The following is a 22,673-nucleotide window of genomic DNA, read 5'->3' as shown; positions in this document are numbered from 1 at the left end:
TGTGGGCTCAAACAGCGCCTTGGAGGAACCTCTATTATACCCCTTAACACACTGGGTTGTAATTAATTGTTTACTTGTCTCTCTACTCTATTGGACTCTAAGTTACTGGCAGGCAGTTAGGGTCTTTATATTCTCAACCCCCAACACAGCACCTGGCATTCTTTATTCACCATCTACTGTCTGTGCTGTGCTAGGAAAAACTGTGGTTAAGCAGTTAAGGGGTCCATGTTTTGGGAGACACGCCTCGGATCAAAACAGCTCCATTTTCTCCTGCATAACCTTGGAAAAAGTTAACGTTTCTGGACCACATTTGTAAAGTGGACATTGTAAAGTGGAGACAACATCTTAAGACTGCTGAGAAGATGAATTAAAATAAAACCCGTGAAAAAACTATAGCAAGCAAGCAATCACCAGGATGTCACAAAAATGCTTCCCGAACAATCCCATTTTCAGGTACCGCCACTCTAATCTTCCTTTAGAGCCTTGCGCTCCATGGGTAATCCCTCTTTTAGGGATTACTCTGGGCTCCCTAATCCTGTGCTTGGTCATTCTTGCAGCTAGCAACACTGCGTCTCAACCACGAGGTCCGGGCGTTCAGAAGCCACTTCCTTGCCCCCAACTCTCTCCAAACGCTTTCTTTCAGCTTTCTCTGGGTTTTAAGGGGACCGATTTATGTGAAATTTAAATATCAAAATTTAAATATCAAAATTCTCTGGCTAGGGTTTTCGTGGATAACTTCCGAAGCCCGCATTTACGAGTCTGGCTACTGAGTTCCCATCTTCCACCTCCCTTAAAGGAAGGGGCCCGCAGCTCAGCTTCACCGCAGTCGTTCACCGCAGCGCCAACTGCGGCCGCGCGCAATGCAGGAACGTTGAATGAACCAAAAAACTAGCGGATGAATGAATGGGCTGCGTCCGCGCCCGGGCCTCTGTTACGTCGCCCACTGGTGCGGGCGGGGCGCCGGCCCCACAGTCCCACCACCGCGCGGCGAGCTCCGCCACGAGCGCCGGAGCTCCGCGCCGCCCGGCGCCGCCTCCCCCAACTCCCTGCCCCACCGGGACTCGTCACTTCCGCCATCCCCAGGCCGGGGTTGGGGCGGGGAACGCGGGGGAGGGGGCCAGGTCCGAGGGAAGCCCGCCCGCGCGCGAGCAGGGACTACATTTCCCGAGGGGCCTCGGCGGCGGCGGCGGCGGCGGGCGCGGCAACGTCCCCCGGAAGTGGAGCCCTGGACTTCCACTCGTGCGTGAGGCGAGCGGAGCCAGAGTCGAGACCAGAGGCCGAACTCGGGATCTGACAAGATGGCCGGGCTGCCCCGCAGGATTATCAAGGTAACCGCCCAGGCCAACCCCCGGCTCTGTGCTCTGCTCTTGCCCGCTCGGCGGACCCGGCGGCGCGGCTCCTCGCTTCCTTCGGCCCGCGGCCGGCGCTGGGAGGCCCGAGGCCAGCGCGGAGAGGGTCTGGCCGCGGCGGCGAGGGAAGTCAGGCGCCTGGGGAGGGGGCTCCGGGGAGACTTCCGGCCGCGGTGGGGCAGCCGGGCGGCGGAGACCGGGGGCTTCCAGGTGGCCGCCCCGCAGGCGGGGAAGGCCCGGCCTGCACATTGGCGGAGGGTGGGGCCGCTGGGTTGCGGGGCTCTGGTCTCGGGTGCGGGCCGGTGCGGGCCTCTGCAGTCTCTCAGACCACCTGGGAGGAGGCCGCGGGCGCGCGGGAATCGCGGCAGGGCCCGGACTTCGGGCGGGAGCTGTGGCCCGACACAGCTCCTCAGCCCTGGAGCCTTCTTTTGGGCCGGGCGGGAGCGCGGGGGTGCGGAAGCCCCGGATTCAGAATGAATGAACCAGGAGAATGAGGCCGGGCGGGGCCCTATGCCCCGGGAGGCGGCTCCGGGAGGGCCGCGCGTCCTGCAGCAGTAGGCACATGTCCGCCGCTGGCTGCTGGGGTCCGGGGACGTGGGGCTCCGCGTCCCGCTGCCCTCGCTTTCGTGATCTCCTCCCTTTTTAATACGTTTCCGCCCGTTATCTCTGTGAAGTGATTTTACTCTGGTTGGCAAACTCTGAGAGCTGTTTTTGCTCAGAGGGAATAGTTTAACACAGCATTGGGGGAGGGGAGGGGCAGCGCAGGTATGGGAGACTGAAATCCTTTGCCTCTTGGTTTTATGCACTTTTAATTTTAAACCATTCTTCGGCTCTTTATAAATACTACACTTTGACAAATGCATATGGAAGCATGGAAATCGACATACTTGTTTTGTAAATTCTTTACGTAATATCAGGTCCTCAGATGTGCAATATTTCTTGCAGTGCACAAAAACAAAACCTTGAACTTTCTTGTCATTTTTAATCAAAATTTTCGTTGAACCTCTATTGCTCAGAACCTCAGAACCTCTGTATGCGAGTTAAAGTGACTAACTTGCAGCATCGTTTCCTTGGCATAGCCTGGTTTGTTCTTCCAAAGTTTGCGGGGAGATTCATAGCAAGCCCAGGATCTTTTGAAGGATGATGTATTGTGTAGTGCTTCGTGCAATTGCACTTAAATATATCTGAGATGGCGAGGATATCTCTAACCTAAAAGGTGTTTGATTTGGAGAAATAAGACGTTTTATGTGGTAGAAATTCTTAGAAATCAGGGAAGTAGCATAGATTGTCATGGTATGCTGGAGTTTAATAAAGTGAACCTTCATAGTGAGAAATTTGTTGTATTATGGATTTGTCTCAGATTCTGCACAAGGCAGTTTAATTGCTGTGTGCACTGGATGGTTCTTAACGATGTAGTTTTGCTCACGTGGCCCCATGATGTTTATTAAGGCCCAGTTGAAAATGAGGGATAGAGGATCCCTCATTTAAATTTTTGTTTTCTGTATTCGGGTCATCAACTACATAATACAAATTGATATTCAAGATAATTCTCCAGAACACGTAATGAATTAAAGATTTAACTTTTTTCTTTTCCAGTTTGCTTGACTCTGGACATATTCTGCAGTAATACAAAAGCCTTGGATGGAAAAATAAATTCTGTGAAACTTTGTTTAATGAAGTTACAGAAATGACTATGACAGTGAATTGAAGGCCTCATAATTTAGTTCATTTGGCACACAATAATTTAGTTTACACTAGGTATTTTCATTTTACTATTTAACTAAGACAGTGATAACTCATGATCATAATTTTACAGTATCTTGTGGATAGCACATCTCTATTAAGGGGGCTTGATTTGAGTTTTATCTTGTAAAAGTTAAGTGGTTTAACTTCAATGCCTTTTATAGCTTATCTTAAAAGAACTGTTTTCTCCAATCCCTAGGAAAGATTACAAGCCTGTAATGTTTTTCCTAGTGCCTGTTGTTGTTATGTTATGTATATTTTCCTTTACTCAGTAAAAGTGTTTTTAATGAATTTATTTTTTAATTTTCTAAAATTTACTCACAAGTCAGCATATAGTGCAGTAATGATTTCAGGAGTAGAATCCAGTGATTCATCCCCTACATATAACAGCCAGTGCAAAAATGTTTGTTTTTTAATTAAAAAATTTTTTTAAGGGGGCGCCTGGGTGGCGCAGTCGTTTAAGCGTCCGACTTCAGCCAGGTCATGATCTCACAGTCCGTGAGTTCGAGCCCCGCATCAGGCTCTGGGCTGATGGCTCGGAGCCTGGAGCCTGCTTCCGATTCTGTGTCTCCCTCTCTCTCTGCCCCTCCCCCATTCATGCTCTGTCTCTCTCTGTCCCAAAAATAAATAAAAAACGTTGAAAAAAAAAATTAAAAAAAAAAATTTTTTTTAAGTTTGCCTCCTCTGTCAACCACAATACAAGGTTCCATATAGAATGTGATGGTGGTGGTGGTGGTGGACAGCTAATAATAGGATGCTGTTTACCTCCAACTGGTCATTATTTACATTTGCAAAATTCTTTTTTTATTAAGTAATCTCTACACCCAGTGTGGGGCTTGAACCCACGACCCTGAGATCAAGAGTTGCATGTCCACTAACTGAGCCAGCCAGGCACCCCTACATTTGCAAAATTCTTGAACCTTTTGATACTTGCAGATCTTGATCTTGTGAAGTAGACTACCTTTTATAGTCTAGAAATCATTCAAATGACTTTCCTGGGGCCTTAAAACTGGCAAGAGGCAGAACTTGGATTTTGACCTGGTGTGACCTTCCCTTGCCTCTTATTATAATGAAATTACATAATGTATGTAAACATACCTTGACAACTGTAAATAACTATACAAATATAAGGTGATTTTTTGAATTATTCTTCACACATTTACTGTCCCACTCAGATTCCCCTATACAATCCACTAGCAAATTCTCTAGGCACTTAACTTTCTTTTTTTTTTTTTTTTTAATTTTTTTTTTAACGTTTATTTATTTTTGAGACAGAGAGAGGCAGAGCATGAAGGGGGGAGGGTCAGAGAGAAGGAGACACAGAATCTGAAACAGGCTCCAGGCTCTGAGCGGTCAGCACAGAGCCCGATACGGGGCTCGAACTCACGGACCACGAGATTATGACCTGAGTCGAAGTCGGCCGCTTAACCGACTGAGCCACCCAGGCGCACCTTAACTTTCAAAATATATTCTTTTTTTTTAAGTTTGTTTATTAAAAATTTTTTTCTTATGTTTATTTTATTTTTGAGAGAGAGAGTGACAGAGCGTGAGCAGGTGAGGGGCAGAGAGGGAGACACAGAATCTGAAGCAGTGTCCAGGCTCTGAGCTGTCAGCACAGAGCCCAACGCCGGGCTTGGCTCAAACCAAGAGATCATGAACCACGAGATCATGACCTGAGCTGAAGTCAGGGGTTTAACCCACTGAGCCACCCAGGCACCCCTAAATTTTATTTTGAGAGAGAGAATGTGCATGCATGCCCTGCGTGAACACACATGGGAAGGGCAGAGAGAGAATCCCCAGCAGGCTTTGCACTATCAGTGCAGAGCCAGATAATGGGGCTCAAACTCACAAATCGTAGATCAAGACCTGAGCTGAAATCAGGAGTCAGACAGACGCTTAACCTACTGATCCACCCAGACATATTTTATCAGACACATTTACTCTTCTCTCTGAAACCACTTTTTAGTTCTATCATTTGCTGCCTAGTCTACTGTATTAGCCTCCTAAGCAGCAGCTAGTGTTACCTTTTAAAATACAGATCATGTCACTCCCCTTCTCAGAATTCTACAAAGGTTCACCATCACATTTAGAATAAAATCTTGACTCCCCCCACCCCCGCTTAGTTTCAAGGTCTGCCTTACATCTTCCTACCTCGGAGGTCATCTCCTGTGTGTCTCTCCTTGGGTCACTCCACTGCAGCCACACTGTTGCTTTGCTGTACACTGAACAATAAGAGACTAAGTTTGTTCCAGTCACAGGGCTTTCCTTCTGTTTACTGCATTGCTTGTTTTGGCTTATTGTTCAGTTCTTGACTCACGTGTCATCTCAAAACACAGCTTTCCTCTCCCCCTCCTCTGTAGTTCCTCTTTATTCCCTTTATTTCCCTCTCTGTGTAGCAGTTATCACTATTTGAAGTTATATTTTATACCATTTATCTCTGCTCCTACTAAATCTCCATGAAGACAGGGATTCTTAGAAGACTTGGGCATTGCTCTAATATCTAAAGGATGTGGTAGGCATTGAACTGTTGGTTGAATGAATGAATGTGCTTTAATTTCTGGAAGACGTTTTAGGAGAGTTATGCTATATCATAACTTGACATTGTTATTGCTTAGTAGATTCTATCTAAACCAGTGTCTGAGCCAAAAGTCAATCTCTGAGCTAAAAGTTAATCTCTACTTCATTGAAAAATAAGTCAATTTTTTATTCTGTCTAATAGGGAATACATACATAGAGCACAGCACTTGAAAGGTTCTAAAGGGTATATGGAGAAAATTAATACTCTCCTCTGTCCTTCAGCATTGAAGTTCTCCTGCCCAGACAACCATTATTTTTATTGTGTTCTTCCAGAAAGACAGAGAGACTTAGTATGTATATAGTAGGTTTGTTCCCCTCCTCCTGTTGCTAGTACCTTACTTAGTCTATTCCCTCCAAACCAATACATCTTTGAGGTGACCCATTTTTTTTTAATGTTTATTTTTGAGACAGAGAGCAAGCAGGGGAGGGGCAGAGAGAGAGGGAGACACAGAATCCGAAACAGCCTCCACGCTCTGAGCGGTCAGCACAGAACCTGATGCTGTGCTCGAACCCACAAACCATGAGATCGTGACCCGAGCTGAAGTCCGATGCCTAACCGACTGAGCCACCCAGGCACCCCCGGGTGACTCCTTTTTTAAAGGGGTTCTTTGTGGAACCGTATGGTTAGACCTTATTGCTGACTTTTAGATTGTCCTCCAAATTTGCATGCAAACAGTGCTGTAATAGTCGCATAGGTAGAGGTATTTTGTACACATGTGAGTTACAGTGAATCTTGGCAGTTTCATGTTTTGCTAGAATTTTTAGAATTTGCTTTTTTCTCTTTTCCTGGGCCAGAGCTTTTTTAGTCTCTCAAAGTGACTGAGCAATTAAAGCTTGAAATCACATTAAAAGACACCTAAAATAAAAGGTCCTCCCTAACCTACTCGTCATAAAGAATTACAGTTACTTGGGGGGCAGATAAATGAGATCTGTCGTTGTGGCCTTGGTCAAAAATTTATTTCAGATTTACATGTTATGTTAAGAGTGATGTTCTTTTGGGGTGCCTGGGTGGCTCCGTTGGTTGAGTGTCTAACTTCGGCTCAGGTCGTGATCTTGTGGCTTGTGGGTTTGAGCCCTGTGTCGGGCACTGTGCTGACAGCTCAGAGCCTGGAGCCTGCTTCAGATTCTGTGTCTCTCTCTTTCTCTGCTCATCCTCCACTCATGCCCTGTCTTTGTCTCTCTCTCTCACTCTCAAAAATAAAAAAATAAAAAAATAGAGTGATGTTCTTTTGTCTTCTCAAAATAAATCATGAAAACTAAAATATAGCCTTAAGAAACAGTAAGTTAACAGTAGTTAACTTACTCAAGGAGTTGACTTATTTGATTAAAACCTGGCAAACCAACCTGCTTAGATTAGATTTTTATTCTTCTGTTGGTGAGGTTGGGTTCCAGATTTTTAAAAACCTGATGTGATCTGACTCTGCATTTAGGCTTGAGTTGTGTATACTTTTTACTTTAATGATTTTTAAAAATACAGATGTCACTTTTTCCCTATCACTGTTTATTTTCCTTATTTATTTTTTGAGAGAGGAGGGGGGGGGACAGACAGAACACGTGCTTGTGTGTGTGCGTGAGCAGGGGAGGGGCAGAGGAAGAAGGAGAGAGAGAATCTTAAGCAGGCTCCATGCTTAGCTCAGCCTGAGCCGAAATCAAGAGTATGGTGCTTAACCAACTGAGCCACCCAGGACCTCCCTCCCCCAGCACTATTTAAAAGCCACTCATTTGATCATTGGATATCTATTCTAGTATATAAGGTAGTTTTTACTAAGAAAAATTATTTAGGAAACTGGCCCTTTTTTTAAGCCTTGAAAGTTCAATAATGTTTTTTTCCCATTTAAAAAAAAGCCATGAAATCTTACGTGATGAGGATGGACTTGTTATATGTAATTAAAACATCCTTAGGAAACTGATAAACTTTTATAGTAAATATTTGACCAGAAACAGTGTGATTCTTGGCTCTTTTGGTTGTTGTCCCAATTTAAGAATTTTCTGACCATCCTAGGAAAATAAGCCTTACTTTTGCGGGTGACTTCTGGGGATTCAGATTTTTTTTTTTTTTTTTTTAAGTTCGTTTATTTTTAGAGAGTGTGCACATTCTAGTGCTGGAGAGGGGCAGAGACAAAGAATCCCAAGCAGGCTCTGCCCTGTAGAGTATGCCAAAATCGAGTCAGGACGTTAAACCAGCTGAGCCACCCAGGTGCGTTGGGATTCAGATTCTTGACAAGCTTATTTGTAAATCATCTTGGTCTCCATGGATTCCAGGTTAAGAATCCCTGGACTACTTTTGGTAGTGATTAAACTTTCAGGTTATAAGGATATTGTTTAATATACTGCCTAATGTTTTGATTATGAAATGTGGGCATAATTGAAAGTAAATTAAAAATAGTTATTTATTTTTTAAGTTTATTTTGAGAGAGCATGAGCAAGGGAAGGACAGAGAGAGGGAGAATCTGAAGTGGGCTCTGTGCTGTCCGTGCAGAGCCCGATGCAGGCTCAAACCTATGAAACTGTAAGATCATGACCTGAGCCAAAATCTAGAGCCTAATGCTTAACTGACTGAACCATCCAGGCGCCTCTGTGGTGTTATTTATTTTTTTTTTTAATTTTTTTTTCAACGTTTTTTTATTTATTTTTGGGACAGAGAGAGACAGAGCATGAACGGGGGAGGGGCAGAGAGAGAGGGAGACACAGAATCGGAAACAGGCTCCAGGCTCCGAGCCATCAGCCCAGAGCCCGACGCGGGACTCGAACTCACGGACCGCGAGATCGTGACCTGGCTGAAGTCGGACGCTTAACCGACTGCGCCACCCAGGCGCCCTCTGTGGTGTTATTTAAGCTTCTCTCTGTCAAGCACTTTCTTCAGTCCAGGTTGATCAGCTCTCCCACAATAGAAACTGAGTTTTGTCAGATTATCAAGCATTGCCTGAGTATCCACCTTGCTGACTAATTATGGCATCAGAAATATGCATTTGGTTAGCAGAAGTTCATAATTTTTTCCACACTTGTGACCACTTCACAGGCATAGAGTTTTACACGTTAGAATGCCGATTGTTTTCATTCTCTGATGAGTCTGTAGGCAAAGAAGTTGGATAACTAGGATTCTGCTTACAAGTTGATATCTTTGCTTTTCCCCTCTATACCTTATAGGATGGTTTACTTGTGTGTAAGTGGTTTTAAGAAGAAAATAAGTTGTGCTACAGATTCAGGTAGTATGGATTGTGAACATAACATTTAAATCTGTTATCATGAGTTACAGATACGTATGGACTAGAGAAATACAGAAACAAGGAGATGAGGATAGCATCCACCAGGGCTTTGGGCATTACAGTTGTAGTAATCACAGTTTTGATGCAGGTGCCTAATTACTATATAATTTCATTTTCCAAAAACAAAATAGATCTGAAAGGCATATGTAGTAATTTTATATCAAGAATACTCCTGTATGAAAGATGAGTTGGACTTGTATTTTATTATATAGTTAAAATTTTCTTTGCAAATTTAGGGTATGAAGGACATCAGCATGAATATATAAATTAGGAGGTGGAATAATAGGGAATCAGTTAACTTCACCTGAAGTCTTAGCAATTTCTAAAAATGCTTCCTAAGTGAGCTTTTTTTTTTTAATGTTAAATAGTTCTCTTTAATTTGTGGATTAGATATGATGTAACATCACCATAGTCTGAGAACTGGTCCTAGCATCTCTGGTGGCAGAAACTATTATGTGATTGGATGAGCCCTCAGAGAATCAACAGAAAGACTTCTTTGTCTTTCAGAGCTGTACCACACTATTCAGGGTATTGTATATTTGCTAAAGTCCTGGTTGTAGCTATTCTAAAATCCCCTGAGGATACTTAGAGATCAAAATTTTTATAATTTTGACTTGGCCTACAACTCAGATGTTTCTAAATTATTAGGATTCAGCTATAAAAGTCCTCCTATGTTATTTATTATAAATAAATAAGTGTAATCTCTGTGCCCAACTTCAGACTCGAACTCATGACCTTGAGATCAAGAGTCATGCTCTGTTGACTGAGCCAGCCAAGTGTCTCTAAAGTGCTTTTAGACATTGGTTTCAGAATCTAATGTTGACATATTTTGCTTTTTGGCTATTTCCTGTTGAGATTTTAAACTCTTAGTTTTCAGTATGTGTCTCTCAGTAATTTGGTCTGTTTTGGGCAAATCTGTTTTTTATTTTCAAAGTCTTTACAATCTAGTAACTGAAGGCATTGTACAATATCAGGAAAATACTAGAAGGAAGCATAACATGTTATTTTTATGTTTTGAGACTATGGGTGCCTTTATTTCTTCACAACTTTTAAAGATGTTTTAATTTATTCTTAGGAAAATGTCCCCATAAAGTCTGTGTTTTTATGACCCTTAAGGACATTACCATCCACTTCACCCCTTAAAATAGGGCAGGGACAAAAGTGACTTTAGCAAGCTATTTAAGGGCCCAATGCCGAATTTCATTTTTCCATAACATTGCAATTTGTCTGCCTTTTTATTATCCTTTTAAAAAAATCCATTCTTAAGGCATGTTTCAGTTCAATTAAATGGGCATTTATTGAAATGCATAATGCATATTTAGCTCTAAGCTAGGTGAACAAGAAAGACATCCCTGTCTAAAGACAATCCCTGTCTAAGAAACACGTCATGAAACAAGAAATTAGGTGAGGTGAGTTGTGAGAGAAGATATACATGAGATTTACCCTAGTCTGAGGGTCAAGGAAAGTAAGGATGAGAGAATGTTATTAAAGTTGAAGAGAAGGAGGGAGTGAGTTTGGGTAGATGGAATAGCAGGTAGGAAAGCTGGAAGGAGAAAGGGAGAGGGAGAAAGTGCATAAAAGTATAGCATATTCCAGAAATCCAGTATGTGTGATGGATAGGGTCTTATATATAATTATCAAGTTCCCACAAGAACTATTAGTGTCCAAATACTACGTGTAGAGAGTTGACATCAAGAACTGTTGGGCAAAGAAAGCATTGTTAAGTTTTGAATTGTTAAATTCAGACTTAGGGTATGAATCATTCACCAGAATGCCGTGTGACAACTGTTCTTGAAGTGAGATTGGTCATACGGTTTTTATTATGTAAGGAAGACATCTTTTATTGAGCACTTACTATGTATGATGCATTGTTCTAAGCATGTTACATGCATTAATTTATTTAATTCCAGCAGCAATCCTATGATATGGATGTTAGTATTAGTCCTGCATTACAGATATAGAAGCCTGCACAGAGGTGTTAAATGGTTGGTGGAGCTGTGATACGAACCTCTGCAGTGTAAATCTATAGACTGCAGGTGCTGTAGATGGAAGGCGCCAGAGCTTATCTGCCCCTCGATAATAACTGGCACTGTATGTATTTGTATATTTTATCATTTGGACAGATGAAGTGGAAAAACATGTTCATGTGCAGAGTCTAAGTGCTTAGCTTTTTCATCAGAAGTCTCCTTATTGCAGTTTAATTAGAGGCTTTTGCACAAGTGAGTCCCTGTTTAGTAATAGTTTCACATAGGATGGAATGCCTCTGGTCTGGGGCGGTATATTCCTCTCCTGCCCTTCTGAATCCTTGCATTTGGGGAAGTTTGGGGTTCTGGTGAGAAGGAACTAAAGAGCAGCTATTCCCTTCTTTCTTGCTATTTCTTACTAGCAAAATACATTTGAGGTATCACTGCATCAGAGCATAGCGTCTCTAATGTTAATTTTAAACAATATTTTCACCCAGGGGCACCTGGGTGGCTTAGTTGGTTAAATATGCAACTCCTGATCTCAGCTCATCTCGGGGTCATGAGTTCAAGCTCTGCGTTGGGCTCCATGCTGGAAGTGGAGCCTACTTAAAAAAATTTTTTTTTTCACTCATTAAGCCTAAAAATAGATTAGAATTATTACACTCCTTTATACATTAAATTGAATTTTGTGTTTTCAACCCACGGTGGATATTTGTGTCTGACTGTTTTCCTCACTCTCATTTGGAGAGAGTAGGGAAAAGTGCTGTTCCAGTAGAATTTTCCCTACACACCTGCATATACTAGAATTCTTGTTTTGGCTTTTTAGAAAAGTCATTTTTTACAGTTGGAGGCACAGTGATTTACAGCTGTAAAGCTTGCAGTTTCTTGCCTTTACATTTTTTCAAATAAAGCACTCTGTCCACCCTGTCTTTATTGGTGCCCTTCAGGAAAGGGTTAAGCTGAAAGTGCTGCAAGCTCCATTCAGGTTCCTACACTGATACGATTGGAGATCAGTGAATACTTGGCCAAACCTCGCCTGTTTCCTGTCAGAATCTTCTCCCAGTTTCATTGGGAAGGCTGCTGGTGTATGGGTGTAGAAACTAGAAGATATTTTCTGTGAACACTTGTTTATGATCTGAGTTCATGGTTGTATATCAGAATGATCCGGGGCATTCATAAATTTGACATATACATGTCAGCCTAGCATGGTTTGTTGTTGTTGTTATGTTTTAAGATCTCCAGATGGTTTTTATGGGCATTTGCAGGAACAATGGCCTTGTGTGTGCTCCACTTCAATGTAAAGATGGGTAGAATGTGGGGGATACAGGATATAAGTAAAGTCACATAGCCAGGACCTTCTCATTGGTAGAAAGCACGGCATCAATGGAAACGCCAAAGACATGACAGTTTGGGGGTGGGGAAACCTTCAAGACTGGTTTAGGGAAACAGTTTTTAGAATGACATTTGAGTTCACATTTGAAGGCTAAGTAGAAAAGTGAGGTGGGGGTGTGTGTGTGTGTGGAGACTAGAATGTCATTTCAGGTTAGGCATCTCAAAATCTCCAGGAAGATACTTGAGCAGTGCTAAAGCTGTAATGTGAGTCAGCACTTCTTTGCTTGGACCACAGACATTTTAAATGCAGTCTTAATTTGAAAAAATTTTTTCTCCAGAAGTCTAGTTTATGAATGTATATTCATTATAAACATTCAATTAATATACTAAGTATGTTCTATAATAAAATAATACAGAATTATTTCCTCCTCATTTTCTTTTGCTATTTTAGTCTTCAGTTCATAGGTTGAATGACTAAAATCTTACTGAATATGGAAGGAAAAACCTAAATGCTCCATTTATTTTTTTGAGATATAACTCGTGTTCCATAAAATTCATCCATTTGAAATGTACACTTCAGTGATTTTAATAGTTGACAAAGTTGTGCAGCCATAACCACTAATTCCAGAACATTTTCATCACCCCGAAAAGAAACCCTACACCCATTAGCAGTTAACATTCACCCCTTCTCCTTCAACCTCTGAGAACTGTTTATCTACTTTCTGTCTCTCTGGTTTCATCTGTTTCTGGACATTTCATATAAATGGAATCATAATACATGGCATTTTGTGTCTGGCTTCTTTCACTTAGCATGTTTTCAAAGTTCATATTGCAGTGTATGTCAGTACTTCATTCCCTTTCAAAATTTTTAGCTGAAGTTTCCTAAGTTAATAACTTTTAAGAAATGACAGTGCTGAATGAAACAAAGCAGTACTTTCAGCAGGTAGGTAATCTGTATTTATTCCCCCAAACTAGTCACATTTGAAACCTGCATTGCTTTAGAACATTTAAGAAATATTCTTGAGCCTTCTAAGCCATTATTGTTTTTTTAAATTGTCAAAGGTAGTAAGTCTTTATCTTTAAAGATTAGATTTGATTGCTGGACATTGAGAAAATTAAGCCAATGCTGGTGAACAATGGTTAGGGATCAGCACTGACTTTTATTCTTATCTTAAGTATTAAGAAACTTTGTGACCTTGGCCAAGTCACTTACTTTCCCTGAGAAAACAAGCATGGGAGGGGCAAAGGGAGGGAGGGAGAGAGGGAGAGGGAGAGGGAGAGGGAGAGAGAGAGAGAGAGAGAGAGAGAGAGAATTTTAAGCAGGCTCCATGCCCAATGAGGGGATCGATTCCATAACCCTGGGATCATGAACTGAGCCGAAATCAAGACTTGGATGCTCAACTGACTAGTCACTCAGGCGCCCCTCAAATTCCTGTTTTAAAACTTGGTGATTATTTGATCCCTTTGGGCAGAATTTGAAACAGTGAGAAAAGGCCATGATCGCATAGTCCTGGCACTGATTTTCCCTATTGGCTTTTAAACTGGATCTTAGGCAATCCCTCCCCCCGCCCCATGTTAAAATGCTGAGTAGTAAGCAGTATTCTGAAATAAATGTATAGTTTTCTAGTATAACTAATGTGCAGGCCTGTATCCTATCAGCTTTGAAAGTTTTAAAGCCTCTTTAAATGTTTATGTTCTCTTGGGGTCTCCTTGGACCTTTTCTCATTATATATTCCTTTGAACACATTTATTTGCTTAACTTGGTTTCAGTCCACATCGATCAATTATTCCAAAATCTAGTGCAGAGTTTCAGGTCTTTCCAACTGCCTACTTTTTATCTCCACTTAGATGTCTTGCAGACATTTTTTTTACCTTTTTTTTTTTTTTTTTAATTTTAGTTAAATAACATACAGTGCAGTATTCGTTTAAGGAGTATAATTCAGTGATCACTTGCATTGAAGTGCTCATCACAGCAAGTGCCCTCCTTAATACCCATCACCCATCTAGCCCATCCCCCACCCATGTCCCTCCATCAGCCCTCAGAGTTCTCTTATTATCTCTTGTTTGTTTCCCTCTCCTTTTTCTTTTCTTCCTCCTTTCCATATGTTCATCTGTTTTTCTTAAATTTTACATATGAATGAAATCATTTGATATTTGTCTTTCTCTGACTTATTTTGCTTAGCATGATACATTATAGCTCCATCCACATTGTTGCCAATGGCAAGATTTCATTCTTTTTGATGGCTGAGTAATATTCTGTATATATATACCACATCTTTTTTTTTTTTTATGTTTATTCATTTTTTGAAAGACAGACACAGCACAAGCAGGGGTAGGGCAGAGAGAGAGGGGGACACAGAATCCGAAGTAGGCTACAGGCTCTGAGCTGTCAGCACACAGCCTGACGTGGGGCTCGAACTCATGAACTGCGAGATCATGACCTGAGCCGAAGTCGGACGCCTTACTGTTTGAGCCACCCAGGCGTCCCTATACCACATCTTCTTTATCCATTCATCAGTCAGTGGGCATTTGGGCTCTTCCATAGTTTGGCTATTGGCTGTTGTTGATAATGTTGCAGACATTTTAAAATCACCTTTTTTTTTTTTTTTTTTTTTACAATGAAATGTATTCATATTGCTGTCTCCCCTCATGTGAGTCAGCATTTCTAGTGTTTCTTCTGTTTATTATGTCACCATTAACCCAGTTGCCTGAGATTTACTCCTTCTCTTTCCTCCCCTTGTTTCTCTTCCACATGCAGATTGATTCAGCCTGACAAATGTATCTTGGCATCTGTTAACCCATTCCTGTCTTCTCTCTTTCCAGTTGTCTTTGTTTGTGGGCCCTTATTCATCCTTTCCTGATTGTTTTTGCAATCTCAGAACTCCTCTCTCTGTCTTCACTCACTGCCAACCCTCTCTCCCCATTTTCCACACCATCATTCTAAAAACATTGATGTGATATGGCTGTCCACTGTATATAGGATGGAGTTCAAACTTTTCAACTTGGCATATACGACATTTTGACCAGCTGGCCTTTTCATTTTATTTCATTGGCATCTCCTTCCTGTCTCCTCTTTCTTATACAACCTCCGATAGTGATGTTGTTTACCAGCCAAAATGATGTATTTTCTGGCTTCTGGATTATGCCATGTTTGCAAGGAAGCATCCCTCATCAAATGTGACTGCCCAGCATTCTGTGTTGTTTGGGTTTGTTTCCTCTGCTCTCCTGGGAATGTTCTTAATAACAAGTAGATTGTGGTTTAGAACTAGAAATACTATTTTCTGTTATTTCTATAAGTTCCATGAAAAGAAAATCAGGGATCAAATTTAAGTGCTTTGTTTTCTGGGATCCTGTTGAGGCACTCTGGGAAACCCATTGTTGGTCCTGTTGTTGAGTCATTAATTACAGTGAAAAAATACGGTAAAAAAAATTTTTTTTTTACAAATTGTATACACTGAAGGTGTACAGCATGGTGTTTTGATATGTGTATGTATACCTTTTGAAATGATTACTACAAACATGTAAACGTAGGTCTTCCCATAGTTATTTTTTTTGTTGTGGTCAGAACACTTGAGATCTATTCTCAGCAAATTCCAAGTGTGCAGTATGGTACTATTGTTACATGTGATAAATTAGGTCTCCGGAATTTATTCATCTTATAACTGAAAATTTTTACTTTTTGTTTTTTTCTTATTTTGAAAAATTTTATTCTTTGATTCATACCATCTTCCCTTTTCCTCCACCTTCTAGCCTCTGTGGTAACTTCTATTTTACTTAGGGTTTGTTTGTTTCTTTTCTTTTTAAAGGTTCCACACATAAGTGAGATCATGCATATTTGTCTTTTGGCTTACTTAGCATAATTTTATTGTTCAAATGGCAGGATTTACTTATTTTTTTAAAGCTGATGAAAAAATATTTTAATTTGCTCTTTGTAACCATTGGAAAAATAAAATATTTGGCACTCCCTGGGTCAAAGTTTTAAGCACCATATATACTTTTTAAAAAGCCTATATAGATCCTTGCTCTGATGGTTCACACACATACATACTAGCCTTTTTGTTTTCTGCTGTTTAATTGATAATAATTGATTAGTCATAACAGGACAATAAACAAAGGTGTTGGAGAATTCTGATGCTAGCCCCTCATTGTAGGGATTACCTTAGCAGGTTTTCCTGTATTAGAATGCAGTAGGACCCTGACTGCCAAGAACCAAGTCCTAGTCAGTGAGCAGGCTTTCGTTGCCTGTGTCCTACAGATATGTATTTAAAAAATGCAGCTCTTTTAGTCTACTGTCAGTGAAAAAAGAAAGTAAAACTAGCATACGTTCCATCTTATGAATAATCAAGTTATAGCAATTTTAATATTCTTAGCGTGCACACACATACTTCTTTACTCCAAAGTAGTCCTTTATTTCTTGAGTTGAATCATCAGGCCAGTTATGGTTATGATTTATGTATGTTAATTTTTTAAACATTACAAGTATTATGCTGAGTATGTTTGTTCTTTGTACTGATTATAGTTAGTTTTCTCTGTTTATGGCACTGAAAATATTTAATTCTTTCTGCTTGGTATATGTCAGCCACTTCATTTTGCCAATAGCTGGCATATGTAGTCAGAGAATAATTTAATATTTGATTTTACTAAAATGAAAGCAAATGTATGGCTGGAGCGGGGGGGGGTAGAAACACAATAAATTTAAGAAAAAGGGGAAGAAAGAAGGTTATTTTTTTTCTAAGACCCCAAACAGGTTGTATTCCAAGTCCAAAGATTCACTTTAAAATGATAACATTATGAGGTATCTTGGTGGGGTACCTTGGTATTTCAGTTGGTTAGGCATCTGATTCTTGATTTCTGCTCAGGTCATGATCTCACTAACCAAGAGACCTTGCAGTGCAGAGCTTGCTTGGAATTCTCTCCTTTTCTCTGCCCCTGCCCCCAGATTCTCAAATAAATAAACATTTAAAAAAACTATAAAATTGTGCATGTTTCACATTATCATGCTGCCTCTTATATCGTAGAATCAATCCCACAACCTTGGTTGGAAAACAAGTATCTTGAAAAAATGTGATTAATTGCAAAGTACAGAAATGTTGCCCATTTCACTCAGTATTAAGAGTCTTGTTTTTGTCTGTAATGAAAAAGCTTTATAATGGAACTGAGAAAGACTGAGAAGGGATATTTATTTATATCCTCTGGCAGGGAGATACCAAGGATTGTTCTCTTAATCTTGTTATCTGCAGTTTACCTTTTTCTGTAGATTCATTTGACTCCCATAGATGTGAAGGTGTTGCCTCAGAGTATTGCTGGACTCTAAATCTTCTGTCAGGGGTATTGGAGAAGGGTGACTGGGGAGAAGTTGGTCGTATAGGGGTTGGGAATCTCAGAAATCTTGCCAGATTATGAAAGTGGGTTGTTCACATTTGGGTATGGCTTGCATTGAGCTCGTATCATCAGATTGTTCTCTGAAGGGCATCTAGCTGTGGTCTGCTGCTTTAAAAAGTGAGGAATGGTGGATCTTAGTTGGTATAGTGTTGGTCTTGACCTCTGTGAAACCTATACATTGTTACCAGTAAACCACATTTTTAAAATGTTGAATTGAGGAGTGCCTGGGTGGCTCAGTCGGTTAAGCGTCCGACTTCGGCTCAGGTCACGATCTCGCGGTCCGTGAGTTCAAGCCCCGCGTCCTGCTCTGTGCTGACTGCTCAGAGCCTGGACCCTGTTTCAGATTCTGTCTCCCTCTCTCTCTGACCCTCCCCGTTCATGCTCTGTCTCTCTCTGTCTCATAAATAAACGTTAAAAATAAAATTAAAAAATGTTGAGTTGCATTTGACACACAATGTACCATTAGTTTAAGGTGTTACCACATAGTGACTAGGACAAGTTTATACCTTATGCTGTGCTCACCACAAGTGTAACTAGAGTCTGTAACCATGGAAAGCTATTACATTACCATTGACTATATTCCCTGTGCTGTACCTTTTATTCCCATGACTTACTCCATTACTGGAAGCCTCTGTCTCTCACTCCCCTTCACCCATTTTGCTCAATCCCCGCACCTTCCTCCCCTCTGGCAACCATCAGTTTATTCTCTGTATTTGTCAGTTAGTGCCTTTTGTTTGTTGTGTTTTTTTAATTCCAAATATGAGTGAAATTATGGTATTTGTCTGTATCTGATTTATTTCACTTACATTATACTCTCTAGGTCCATCCATGATTGTCTCAAATGGCAAGATCTCATTCCCTTTTTTTATAGCTGAGTAATATTCCATCACCCACCCACCCTCCCCCCCCCCCCCCCCCCCCCCCCACAGGCACCACATGTTCTATATCCATTCATCTGTTGATGGACACTGGGGCTCCTTTCATATTTTGGCTATTGTATATAATGCTGCAATAAACAGGGATGCATATATTTTCAAATAAGTGTTTTTGAGTAAACCACCCTTTGAATACTGAATTTGATTATTTGATCCTAGTTGTTAGATATGGTATTGTGGCTTCTACCCATGTCCAGTGGAAGGGCTCCCAAACATGTAGGGGCCTGAAGTACTTGCATGGGCACCGTCTAGGATTGGCATTTCCTTAACTGGCATAACTGCCCTTCTACTTCCCAGCTGTCCTTTTATCCTTTGCAGAGTGGAGGGCAGGAGTGGGAGGTTGGGGTGGTACTAAGTGGTGTGCAGGCAGCTGGACTAATCCTTACTCTGGCAGTTCTGTGAACATGTGGGAACTATCACAGATAAAATGTGTTACCAGGGAGCACCTGGGTGGTTCAGGTGGTTAAGTGTCAGACTTCAGCTCAGGTCATGATCTCATGGTTTGTGAGTTCAAGCCTGGAGTTGGGCTCTCTGCTGTTAGTGCAGAGCCTGCTTTGGATCCTCTCCCCCCTCTCCTTCTCTGTCCCTCCCCTGTGCGTGCATGTGTGCGCTCTATCAAAAATAATAATTAAAAAGTGTTACTTGACTGAAAGGGTGAAAAGAGAGCTTTAAGGTATTGTGGTGGTAGAATAGGAAGCAGGTACCACTCACAAATCTGGGAAGAAAACAGAGAAAAGATTGAAATTGCTAAAATTTAGAAACTTGGGTTGAGGGGCCCCAGCTAGGATGTAGACATCTGAAGGGAGATAGGACAATTACACTTAGGGTAAGGGGACCCCTGCTGCAACTCCCCTCCCCCAACATACACACCATTTGACAGTCAGGATTTTTAAAAAGCAACATATAGGGGTGCCTGGGTGGCTTAGTCGGTTAAGCGTCTGATTCTTGATTTCGGCTCAGGTCATGATCTCATTGTTCGTGAGGTTGAGCCCTGCATTGGGCACCACGCTGACAGCACAGAGCCTGCCTGGGTTTTTTTCTCTCCCTCTCTCTGCCTGTCCCTTGCACGTGCACTCTCTCTCTCAAAATAAATAAATAACCTTAAAAAAGTAAGCAACATATACTATAGAGAAGTGCCTTTGTTCCAAATCAGTTGAATCTTTTCCCCTGTATTTTGGACCAACCTTCAAATCTCAGGAAAGACCAGAACTGCGTGTCTTCAAGCTAGGATGTTAGAGAAGAAAGCAGGGTTAGAGAGAGAAAAATGCCAAAGCAAATGGTACTTCCGCAGTTTATCCTTGGTGACTCTCTGCATCAGCTCTAAGGACATTTCATATATTATGAGAACAAATGAAGAAACATTTTGTATTTTTAGCTCTGATACACCTTATAGTTCTGACTCTGTCGTTCACTTAACATGAGTGTGTGGATATGAGTGAAGCACTGCTGGATGCTGAGGATTCGAAGTTCTAACTGTTGAGTGTAAAGAGAGCCCTTGACCGGAAGTGGGCTTTTATCCATGTTCTGTCACTTGTGTACATTTCCAGAGGTGGTTCTGGGGCTTAAATGAAACAACATGTGTGAACAACCAGGTCAGTTTTAAGGATTAATTCTTGTGTCAATCCCTACACCTTGGAGTTCTAACTAAATTTATCTAGCTTCCTAATTCATTAGCTTCTGAAAAGCTAGTATCCTTCCTAAGGTTTGGCCATTTATCAAGTAGTTGAAGGTCTTGAGGTTTCCTTTTGCCTGCTGTTAACTCAGACACACGTCTCAGCCCTTTCAACAGTTTCCATAAAAGAATCCACTGTGTGATTGCAAGCATTTTGCAAGTTGAGTGATTTTTATTGGAGAGTTAGGAGTTTAAGCAGCCAATGGTCATAAGCCATGTCCTTGGCTCTTGGTGTTTTTCCTCTAGTTTCTTTCTTCCTGTGTTGCTCCGCTGCTCAAATTCATAACTGCTTGATCAGTGTAACTCCTGCCTCTAAGTCTCAACAAATAGGTGAATAAAGAGCCCTGTCTACCCAAATTAAGACCCAGTTGCTGCCCTCAGTATGCTCAAGACACACACTACACTTTCTTTTTCCTTTTATATAAACTTTATTGAGGTAGAATTTACATACAAGTGATGCATCCATTTTAAGTGTACAAATTTAAGTTTTGACAACAGCTGTAAAACCAACATCTCATTAAGATTTGGAATATTCCACCCCAGCACAACACTTAATTAAAAGATTATACTGTTTTGAAGTGTGGTTTCACTTTATATAGGGGGTATATTTCTTTGGTGTTACACATTACCTTTAACAACATCTTTTTCTCATAGGTTTTGGTGTGGTCATTTCTGGAGGTGTACTTTTGAACACATCCACAGGTTTCCTTATGATAAATTCCAAGTTGTGAAATTTTAAAGATTGGGTTAGCTTGTAATCCATCCCACAAGTGATGTATGTGAGAGCCAGTTTTCTCCACAACACTAAATAACTTAAAAAGTTTGTCTATTCTGAGTTTTAAGGGTTTTCTTGATAATGAGACATTGCCACTTTCAGAATATGGTTACTTAAAATGCTTACTCAATTTCCTTGGGTGATTTTATTTTAAAAACATTTTTTCTTGCTGTTTTTGGTAAGTAGCACTTGCATGTGTTACAAAATCAAAAGGATACTCACTGAAGTGTCCCCCACCTCTGTGTCTCAGTCATCTAATTACTTTCCTCAAGGAAACCACTATTGGACCACATAAATCAATTATTTTATAATTTTGTAAGCTTTTGTTATTTTTGTTTGAAATTTTGTTGTTGTTTAGGTGCAGTTTTACATGATATATTCACACTGCTAGCAAACCCTAAGTCCAGCATTCATATTGCATTATTGCAGAGACTAGCTGTCCACATGAAGTGGGTGAATCTGACCCAGTATTATACACAGATACTTTGTCATATATAATATGTCTGCCTCGGTATGTAAATTTGTGGTTATTTCAGTTACATTAAAATCTGAGTTGTCTGGGTGATTTCCTTCTCTGGCTCAGTAGCACAGGACAAAATAATCATCTGAAATCACAGAAGAATAAAATGTCTACTGAGTTATATACTCCAGCTGGATCTTTTGAGATTATTTAACTTTCAAACCAGATTGATAATGTGTGAAACATTAAAATTTCTAACCTTGGTTTCTTTCATTTCAAATTGTTCCAAAAACCTTGAGGTAGAAAACTGAATCTTTAATACGTCAGCCAGTTGGTATTGAGCAAATGATCATTATTAAACTCGACAAAAATGATTATTAGATCATCAAAGCTGCTAATGGGGCAAAAGAAACTTAAGCCCGATACTCTGGTGCTTAGTGTTTGGTCCTTTAAGTGCACAACTTGTAAGGAAGATATCAAGGCCATGATTTTTTTTTTCTTTTTTTGTTTTTAATGTTTATTTTTGAGAGGAAGAGCGTGAGCGGGGGAGGGGCAGAGAGTGAGGAGGACAGAGGATCTGAAGTGGGCTCTGCATTGACAGCAGCGAGTCTGATGTGGGGCTTGAACTTATGAACCATGAGATCATGACCTGAGCTGAAGTCCGACGTTCAACCCACCGAGCCACCCAAGTGCTCCTCCAGGCCAAGGCTTTTAAGCAAAAGTATGAATTAGTTCATAAAGATTGGGTTTAAAGCCTTAAAAAGTCCTTTTTTCTGCATACTCCTGGCCATTTATGGCCACTGTCTGGCTCCTTAAAGCCTTGGGCCTACCATTTTTGGAAGTTCTTGAATCCCCCTTTACCTGTCAATATATGTATATTTTTCCTCTCTAGGGCTTACTTCAGTAGTAGATATGTTCATTCAGCCAGTATGGAACGTGAGACACTGTGTGGTGCTCATTATTAGGGGTGCAAATGCTACACCTTGGCCTTGACCTATAGGGACTAGTGTAGCTGGGGAGTCAGACGGGGGCAAGTGCATGAGGGATAGCTTTTTGCAGAAAGTGCACTCCTACTGCCCAATAATACTCTTGCTTTTTTAATTAGCATCTGGTTAATTGCTTACCTCTTAAGTGACAGTTGATTTTCAAAATGGTAGAAATGCTTCTTTGTGGGCAAAATAATGGTTAGTGTCTTAAATGTCTTAGATCTATTTGCTA

At 40.9% G+C, this 22,673-nt stretch overlaps 1 protein-coding gene across 1 annotated transcript in view; it reads left to right on the top strand.

The window, feature by feature from the left end:
- Positions 1-1,159: 1,159 nt before the first annotated feature.
- UBE2N (ubiquitin conjugating enzyme E2 N) overlaps positions 1,160-22,673 on the top strand; it is a 36,323-nt gene continuing 14,809 nt past the window's right edge. The window contains exon 1 of the mRNA XM_023257300.2: positions 1,160-1,328. Coding sequence (XP_023113068.1) covers positions 1,299-1,328 — 30 coding nt within the window. The 5' untranslated portion in view covers positions 1,160-1,298. The remainder of the gene's footprint in view (positions 1,329-22,673) is intronic.

This window comes from Felis catus, chromosome B4 (genome assembly GCF_018350175.1).
Source record: "Felis catus isolate Fca126 chromosome B4, F.catus_Fca126_mat1.0, whole genome shotgun sequence".
Lineage (NCBI taxonomy): Eukaryota > Metazoa > Chordata > Mammalia > Carnivora > Felidae > Felis > Felis catus.
The sequence above is the reverse complement of the archived record's forward strand: the minus strand, read 5'-3'. Positions and strand labels throughout refer to the sequence as shown.